Genomic DNA, 10,297 nt, shown 5'->3' with positions numbered 1-10,297 from the left:
GGGCGCGTTTGCTCAGGACGCGAAGACGACCATGGCAGCGGGCGAATCTCGGCCACGACGGCTGCGAGAGCGACGACGACAGTTGACGACGAGCGGCTAGTGCGCGATATAGTGCGCTTGACGGTACTGCAGGCGCTGAAGACGACTGTTGTGACGGCGATGACGGTGACCGAAGCTCGGAGCAAGCGACGAAGACTATAATATCGGCCGACAAGATCAGACCACGGGGTGAAAAGGGAGAGAATCTGCGGACGGCTTCGCAACGCACCGCTGTCTCTCCGCGGTTTTCGCCCTGGCGTCGCGCTCCGCCGAACTCTGAAACGTTTCGTTCCCTCGAGCCCGGCGCTGCTGACTTCCGTGTTCCTGGCCGCCCTATAATCATAGTCATCCGTCACTCACCCGCCGTGAGCTCTGCGGTCTCCGTCGCCGCCGTCACCAGTCGTCTTTGTGCAGCACTGCAGCGGTGACGTCAGTGGTACCCCGTCGGGACGGTGTCGATGTCCGCGCCGGTACCGCTAGCCTCCGTCGTCGTGTCGTCGTCCCTTTCGGACCGAAGCAGCCGGACGTCCGCCACGCCGCCAGAGGGTCTCGCGTGTCGGCGACCTCGAGCGCCCAACGTCCGCGATCTCGTCGTGCTGCCGCCGGTACAGGCCGGATAATGTGTATCGGTGACTTACCGCCGATTTTTTTATACCAATTCATTTTAAACTACCTAGAGCAAAATGTACCAGTTGCCCTCATATATTAATATCTACACAATTACAATATATAGCGTAAAATTTAATAATTTAATAATTAGCGTAATTCGTAAAATAGGGGAGGTAAATATACAAATAAAAAATAAAGTAAAATAGTATAAAATGATAGGATCAAATTTTTATATTTTCAATTATATATGATATTGTATTTTGTAATAAAACAAATACATAAGCAGTGTAAATGAAATTAAAAATATTACTAATTGCACATAGGTACTTAAACAAAAAAAGCCAGAATTGAAGATTTTATTAATAAATATAAAAACAAGAATATTAGTAGACTAGATTTTGTAACATCTATTACTAATTATTAGGGCTCGGAAGTTGTAGGAGCTAAAAAATGTAAAATATGCAAAATATGCATTTTCAATTTTCAATTTTTCAACTCTCGATTGTATACTTCAAATTCCTAGCTAGGTCTGCTATAAATTGCGATCATACAGAAAAATATGCAATTCCTACAACTTCCGAGCCCTAGTAATTATTATGACAAAATACAATAATTGTCTATAATTTATACTACATATTTTACATTATTTTTATAAATAATTGTATTTATTATTTGTATATTTACCTCCCCTATTATACGGGCTATATATTGTAATCATGCAAGGGCAACTGGTACATTAATTGAGGACAACTGGTATATTTTTAAAATCCCGATAACAGCCGTGGGGGGCAACTGGCCAACACCCGCTGAACTACATATAACTGTCCTCTTAAATAAGAGGCGTTATCTAGGGTTTAGATGACACACCCGGGAAACGAGCCGGAGTGTTAGGTCGGTGATAAACTGATAACCCCGAAAAGAGCTATTTTAGGGAACCGGTCGTAGTTGATTTTTTTTTAATTCCTCGGCAAATGGCCGATATAGTCTCATTGGCGCCTATAGTACATGTTTCTCTCCACCGTTTCCTAAGACTTCGGAATCACGGAATCAAAGGTGTCCTGGCCTTGGACAAGGTGTCGGGTTACCTCAGTAACCGGTGTCGTATTCTCGATGAAGACTTGAACATTCACGAAGAACGTTTAGTCGTCGACCGTAATTACAGGGAACGTAAAGAAATTCGACAAATGACTGACACTGCTGCTGGCTTTGATGATCAACAGTTCTTCTTTTCTTCGGTAATGTAAGTTTTGGTAAGGTTAGGTTAACATTTTGAATTGTAGTATTTTACGCAAGTACCTCCTACTCACAACTCGCCTAAAAATTTTAATACAGTAAAAATTCAGTATAAAACATCATATAATGTTCTTACCTTTACGTTTGATATTATTCAATTAACTCTAATAAAATGTCTATTTTGTACGTTTGTAAGATGGAGGCAATACGTACACGTGAGATGTCTTCTTAACTTAATATATCTCGCAGTATATGTATATTAATACTATACAATTTTACACTTTATTAAATATTACATCGCTTAGTTAATTAATAATTAATTATTACTCAATATAAGAAACTTAAAATAGTGAGACTTAAGAGTTATTATAATTTTCCAATAAGCATAATAAAACATATCAATACACACGAACAATAATTTATTTCAATTTTGATAATATCTCATAATTCATAATCCAAAACTCAAATAATGCACTTTAACAATAACTTTGATAGAAATATTATTGATAATACTAAGTAATAACTAAGTACCAAGTGGCTAGTACTTATAATGATGAATGAGGATGTTAAATTAAATAGTTTTTTACAATTTTAATATCCATAAACAATTGTTCTATTATTAAATGGTTGAAGAGGTCTATCGTTTTCGTTTATTAAAACTCCGTTATGACTTGAATATAACTCTCTGAATTTCATTAACTATTAAAATTGAACAGATATTCAAAAAATGAATATTATTATTGATTTATTAAAATAATTATATCAACATTACCTGTCTCCTAGATATATGAATGGGTTTGGTAAAAATTATCCAGATTACACATTCTGTGAACGGTTTCGTTGTTAGAGATCCGTGGTAAGTGTAGTAATGTTGTTTTAAAGCTGTTTTCTTTATCCAAGAGAATTCTTCTTTAAAATTTCTAACTATCGTCGATTTTTGTTTGACTATGTATTTTAAATCTGCAATAAAATTATCCATATCTCGATTGTCTTTTGATGATATCTATATATGTATATAAAAAAAGAACAAAAAATGTAGTAATGAACTTTCTAGAGTTATATAAGTAATATGTAAATTGTTTAAAGTAAAGATAAAAAAGTTGGGCAAGTGGATGTCGCTCTGCTGTACAGTAGTGGTTTACTGTATAATGGCCCGGATGGTATTAAATTTGAATTCAATGATATAATATCATTGTATAAGAAAAATGATTCTGAGCGGAGACGGTATGTCAGTCTAGGTATAAGACACATTATATACTTATCTATGGTATTATAAAAAAGTTGACCTATAATAGGTACCTATAATAAATTCCAAATTAATCATATTACAATATCCATTGACCATTAGGTACTTATAAAGCGTTATACATCAACAACAAACCGTGATACTATCATAGATAAATAATAGTGTACTTTAAAAGTTTCAAGTACCCACGAATAAAATTATACAATCACAACAAAATAACTAAAATAGTTATTCTTGGTTTTTTAATATGTAATTTCGTCCAAATTTGAACTTAAAATGACTATAAAAATAAACTGTGCTTATGTATTTCTTAGAATTTTTGGTAACAGAATTAAATATTTACGTGGAATCTTGTTTAACATTTTTAATCCTTAGATATAATTTATATCCAAGGATTGAAAATATAAAAGTTGAACATTTTATACATTTTTAACTACAAAATAAATATGAAATTTTAAATTTGATAAATTTTGTCAAAATTCGATCTTTAAATGCTTATAAAAAAAAAATTGTGCCTATTTATTTTTAATATATTTCAACTGCTATTGCAACAATATATCAGGAGCCTTGTATTCAATGTTTACACTTTTTGGCCCAACAGATAAAACTTTATTGATATTCATAGAAAAAAAAAATTTAAATATAAAATTGTCCGTAAACAGTTCAAACACAAGTTAAAATATTTTGAAAATTGTATCAAGTATAAGAATTGATAAAATAAACATTCAGTGAAATTTTCATGTATCTACAGTTATTCGTTTTTGAATTACAACAAAATAAGAAAATCGCAACATGAGAAATCAAATGAATATCCAATGTTGTAAAAATTTGAATTTCAAACGCTCATAAAAATTTAATTTGACTTTCTTATAGACATTTTTTTTTGATAAAGGTGGATAATCTTATAAGCAAACTTGTATTACATTTTAAAATCTTAGATTTAAAAAGAAAAATTTTTATGAATTCTTAACTCAAAATAATTTGTTAATTTTCGTGATTTTCCATATTTTGTCAATTTTTGAACTTTAAATGCTTATAAACAAAAACTGTGACTAAGGATTTTTAATATTTTTCAAATGTCAATGTAACAATATAGTAGGAGCCTTGTATTAAATTTTCAAGTGTTTTTAAACAACAAATAAAGTTGTACTGACATTCATAGAAAAAAAAACTAATGAAATTGGAAACTGAAAATGTCCTTAAACAGTTCTAAACAAATCAAAATATTTTGAAAATTTTATCGTGTATAGGAAATTCAAATATAAAAAACCATTGAAAATTTCATACATCTACGGTAATTTGTTTTAAAGTTACACAATAAACTAAAGTTGATTTTGTGAAAAATTGATTTTGCGTAAAAATTTCAGTTTTTCCTTAATCTTTATATTATTTTTCTTGGCACTTTTGAAAATTACTGGAAATTCTAAATTTTGACCTCCCCAATGCACCAACAATATTCACTTTCCAATCGAACAAGCTACAGAAGTTGAAACTCGAAGCATTATTTCGACTACTTATTGTGTACATAGACACAAAAAAAAATAAAAAAAAACACATCATTGTAAAATACAATATATTCATCGCTCCACTCAGAATCTTAAAGCGGGTAAGTGGGTAACGCTTTGAAAATTTTATTTGACTTTCCGGTAGACATTTTTATTTTGATTAAAATTTGTTTATATTTATTTATTAATATTTTTATCGATAAAGGTAGACAAACTTATGAATAATCTTGTATCAAACTTTCAATTCTTAGATTTAAAAGAAAAATATGAATTTCTAACTCAAAATTATTTGTACATTTTCGTGATTTATATGTATTTTGCCAATTCGAAATTTAAATGCTTATAACAAAAATTGTGAATATATATCATTAATATTTTTCAACTGCCATTGTAACAATATAATAGGAGCCTTGTATTAAATTTTCAAGCTTTTTGACCTAACGAATAAAATTTTATTGACATTTATTGAAAAAAAAAAAAAATTAAAATAATTGGAAACTGAAAATATCTGTAAACAGCTTAAAACAAGTTAAAATATTATGTGAACATTTTATAGTGTATATAAAATGCTGATATAAATATTCAGTCAACAATTCATGTATATACGGTCATTTGTTTTACACCAATAACCAAAATCGACTTTGCGTAAAAATTCCCGTTTTCCTTAATTTTATTTTTGTTTTTGAAAACTATTGAGAATTTTTTACTTTTGACCTCCCCCCCCACCCCAAAGTACCAACTACATTTATTTTCCTACCATATAAGATGCTGTTGAAAAAAATCAAAGCATTTTTACTGTACCAAAAGGTAATATCAGACACAAAAAAAAAATTCATCATTACATTCACCGCTCCGCTCAGAAAAAAAAAATAAATGTGTTATGAACAAACCCAATAATATTATAATACCTACTACAATTTTATATTTTATAATATTATAATCCTACAATTTTAAAACTATAACTAACCATACATAGGCGTGCGCACGAGGGTGCCAGGTATGTCTGGGCACCCCCGATATTTTGTAGTTGGGACCCTAAAATGTATAAATCCCAGAGCATAGAGGCCCTGTATTTCAACTGATGTTACTAGAATAGAATGAAATTTTTTCTAAAATATGTGGTAAAAAATAAATCATGTTTTGTAATATAAAAAATAATGAAACGTAAAATATTTTAAATTTGGGTAGAATAACTTATTATGATTATTACAGGTATTATAGATTTTATTGACTACAAAAGTGCAAATAATAAATGACAATTGCAATTATCTTAGAAATATATATAAAATCCAAGGGAATATATACATAACTAGGTTCTAGTGATTAATATGTACTTGTTAAGAGAGGGCCCAAAAATAATGTAGGCAACCCCCCCCCTCCCCACGAAAATGTGAACACATTGAACACATGGAACTAACATTTTTTAGGATCTTCCTGATCAATGGAATATTTATTTAAAATTAATTACTTCTCCAAAAAATCCGACGACACAAACGCCATCACTGTAACTTTGAGCGTTTTTGAAACTTCCGTACTCTTTTTTATAATGTACAATATGAACTTCCATAGCATATCTAACGCAAAAAAACAATATATTATCATTTTATTTTACACGGACACATAGTTTAATTCAATCTATTTAAATATATAATGTTTTTGGAAAATTCATATAAGGTATGATTAGAATTTGTTCACACTATAGTACATGCCCTTAAATTATAATGGTTAATTTATTGAGTATCCATATCAACAGAATACTGAATAACTTGGCTTGTAAGATTTAATATTTTTCTAATGCAGGTACAGTAGAAACTCGATTAACAGTCACAGTCAGGACTAGGACTATGACGGATAATTGAATAGACGATTAACAGAAATTAGTTATGTAATTAGTTAAGGAGTAATTGGAAACGATATTTTTTGTGATTATTTCGGATTATTATAGGTAAAAACTAAAAAAGTAAAAAACTTACTTAAAAAGTAAAACTACATTGAATATTATTCCCAGGTGGAAAAAGCTTAAGTTTTTTGTAACTATCAAAATATATTTGAACAAAATCAATAATTCAATTTAAAAGACAACATATATATAGAGAGAGAGTTGACCCATTTAAATGTATACTCTCATTATTTCGACAAGCTATAACTTGTTCGAGAATATTCTTTTACATACCTAGCTTAATGTTGTTGAAAAACGACATTTTTAAAAAACATTTATATATTATTTTAAAAATGATTTAGGTTTTTGATTTAAAACATACATTTTTAATTTAATATTCTGGAGCAGAATATTTTTCTCAGTATTTTGATACATATACCTTAATTACACTTCGAATTCAGTTAAATTCAAGTTATAGTAAAATTAATTAAGTTATAGTTATAACATATTAATATTTTAAGTTATAACATTATAAGTATTTATGTATTAAGTTTTGATGAGTGGAATGGTATGGCACAGGGGTACCCAGAAAAATGGTGGTCCGCTATACTCCGTCCATAAATACTTTAAATGCCTATTTAACTAAAGTTAATATTTATAATAGCCACTTAAATGAATCACCTTATTGTATATATAACTGACGAACAAGTATGACGTAACAACTACCTATTATTTATCATCATAAAAAAAATCGTTATGTTTTGTATTTGTATTACGATTTACGTTACTGTATATCAGTTTTAGAACAAAATATTTCTGTTTTAAAATGTATTAAATTGTATTGATATCCTTTAAAAAATACTAATATTACAAGACACCTAAATGAATTCATATGATATATGCCGTGATAATTAACCTTTTAAAATATAAAATAAATGTTTAAAAGCAACACCCCTATAGTAGTTCGAAATTATTTTTATTTTATACAGAACATTTTTAAAAATTGTCAACTTTTACATTTTTATTACTATTTCATACTTACTTATGTCCGTTGACTTTGTGTTCACTTCCCATATCATTTTTTCCCCAATGGAAATGCATCTGTTCGAACTCATACCTACAATCGAATAATGGCCCCCCGGTGATAAATGGCACGTCATCGGAATTATTGGCAAGTTTAACATTGACTATTAGACCAAATATTATTATAATTTATAAATGCAAGCGCAACAAGTATTTTAATTCTTATACCTGTATGTCCAGTATTAGTAATTTCCACTATTGCCCTGTTAAATGCCCAATAACCAAAATAACGTAAAAATGGCAAATATCGTCTGTTTGCGTATTTTGTATTTATATCCACGGGTGACTGAAGTTTATTACCCTCGTGATCTTTAATAACATATGGCCAGTCATCCGAATCAATTTCTAAAATTATAATTCAATATTATAAAAGAGATATATATAATATTAAGCTATATACTATTATAGTAATCAGTCAAAAAGTTCAATTCATTTTTTGGTTGCCGGACAAAAAGTCCGAGCACATTTTACTATTATATAGGCGTACTAGTGGTGTATTGGAGAGTATACAATATACATATTGTAATTTATAATATTATACTCCAGTAAAGTAATCATTGATGTATCTAGTGATAATTTAGATTAATTAGAGACTCAATACACGTTTTTACTCTACATCGCCACTTTGTTTCACCCGAAGACAACTCACATTTTAATTTTGAAAATTTATAAGTTTGGTTGATTGTAACATAATTTTTTTTCAGGCTAAATCCAGTAAGTATGTATAATATCCATGTTTCACTGTTGCGGGCAAACGGCTTACTAAAATATTACCTATACGTAAAGTCGTTATATACGCATAAAGCCATTAATATCGCTAATATCATAACGATTATAGTGATAAACGTTCGGCTAATCCACCAATAAATGAACAACAGTATTTTTAAAATACACATAATAGGTAACGATGAGTTCAAGGTCACTTAGATACTACGGGCGCAATTTACCATACCTACCCATTTTAGACCCCGTAAAATCTCAGGCACAATTTACTAAACCTATTTTAGAAACCAAAATATCCCGGGCGCAATTTACTATAGTATTTTTACTACCTGCTGAATGTGGGTGCAATTTACAAGCGCCCTTATAGTTTATCCCAAACATTCGTGTGGAGTTACCCTCAATTTTTTTTTAATTTCCACTTCAACTTATGAGGAACTTTCTATTCAATTTTCAAGTTTATATAATTAAAAAAATAATTAATTCAAAGTTTTCTTATACCTATAAATAGCTCAAAAAGAGTCAAAATATTTTTAAAATTGTAAGGTGTATAGAAAATTCTAATACAAACAATAGGTGAGTATTTCATGAATATATACAGTAATTTTTTTTAGTTATACCAAAACAAAGAATTGATTTTGTTTAAAACTGGTTTTAATTTTTTTTTAACCCTTCACAATGTCGGTCATTTTACAGAGTAAATAAAAAAATTAACTTAAACATCTTAGGGCCGTTCTTACAATGTCCGATTAAAGTTAACCGACACTTAACCATCCGAATTCTGCCGGTAAAAAAGTCTGTTATCAGTCGCTTAGCGTTAACCGACACTTTACCGTACATTGTAAGAACGGCCCTTAAACAGTTATGAAGTAATTAAGTAACCTGTAAAGAATATCAAGTAGATAAAATATGGTCTTTTCAGTTTTCACTATTTTTGACATAGGAATAATGAATCCACATTAAGTCACTAACCACAAAAAAATAAAAACTATAATTTAGTTTATATAATAATTAATAGGTATTTATAGTTATAATCTAGCCATATTATATAATATTATAATACTACTTAATATCTAGTATAATATTGTCATATTATCGAAGTAGTGAATTCCGCACACTCTTGCATTCATACATATTAGTGGTTCCCAATTAGTATGTAACCACGGACTCCTAGGTAAAACTTAAATTGGCCCAGGGACCGCCTTTTGTAAATACTTACACTTCAATTTTAATAAATTAATTATCTACATTTTTTGTGGTAAATCGTGTTTCAATAGTTCAAAAATACCCGGAATTGAACAATTTCACTAAAATAAAATAAAAATGAAAAATCTCTTCAGTATTACACAACCACGGACCCCCTACCATCAGCCAACACCACTGATGCAGATAGCAAATACACCAGTAACTATGACTATTAGGTGTGTGTGTGTGTGTGTGTGTGTGTGTGTGTGTGTGTGTGTGTGTGTGTGTGTGTGTGTGTGTGTGTGTGTGTGTGGCAAGAATTTGGTCACTGAAACTTGGGTGGTCACCCATTCGGGAACTAATGACACCAAAAATAAATTTAAAAATTTAAAATTATTTGACAAATAATTGTTGAGAAATAGAATTAAATTAATTTTAATCCGCCTAATTTTACATTCAAGTATACCTTTAGATATCTTATATTATAAATTATAATACTATTATTATTATTACGTCTATTGTGTCATAAACAATGTAAATGTACAATCTAGCATAATATTCTGAGATTTAGATATCGAATAAACTAGGAAGTTGGAACGTCGTATTTTATAAAAAAAATAATAAGACTAGTGATTTTAAGAACATAAATTTTAAAATTACAGCTGACTTCACTAACTTTAATCTATATTATTGTTAATTGTACTTTATATCTTTATATAATTTTGTATTAGTTTTTTAAAAGACTTATTTATTTTATTAGTTTAATCATATAGATCACTATATATCCAAATTACCATT

General features: G+C 29.7%; 1 protein-coding gene across 2 annotated transcripts in view; it reads right to left on the bottom strand.

Annotated features, from left to right (window-relative positions):
• Window positions 1-2,144: 2,144 nt before the first annotated feature.
• The window catches only part of LOC100572781 (carbonic anhydrase 7), a 24,311-nt gene continuing 16,158 nt past the window's right edge, over window positions 2,145-10,297 (bottom strand). For both annotated transcript variants that reach the window (XM_029486994.1, XM_029486995.1), the window contains exons 3-7: window positions 7,763-7,939; window positions 7,554-7,698; window positions 6,101-6,206; window positions 2,654-2,884; window positions 2,145-2,580 (exon numbers count right to left, since the gene is read on the bottom strand). In XM_029486994.1, coding sequence (XP_029342854.1) covers window positions 2,473-2,580; window positions 2,654-2,884; window positions 6,101-6,206; window positions 7,554-7,698; window positions 7,763-7,939 — 767 coding nt within the window. In that variant the 3' untranslated portion in view covers window positions 2,145-2,472. The remainder of the gene's footprint in view (window positions 2,581-2,653; window positions 2,885-6,100; window positions 6,207-7,553; window positions 7,699-7,762; window positions 7,940-10,297) is intronic.

The sequence above is a fragment of the Acyrthosiphon pisum genome, chromosome A1 (genome assembly GCF_005508785.2).
Source record: "Acyrthosiphon pisum isolate AL4f chromosome A1, pea_aphid_22Mar2018_4r6ur, whole genome shotgun sequence".
NCBI lineage: Eukaryota > Metazoa > Arthropoda > Insecta > Hemiptera > Aphididae > Acyrthosiphon > Acyrthosiphon pisum.
Note: the sequence above shows the minus strand (reverse complement) of the source record. Positions and strands in the feature narration are given on the sequence as shown.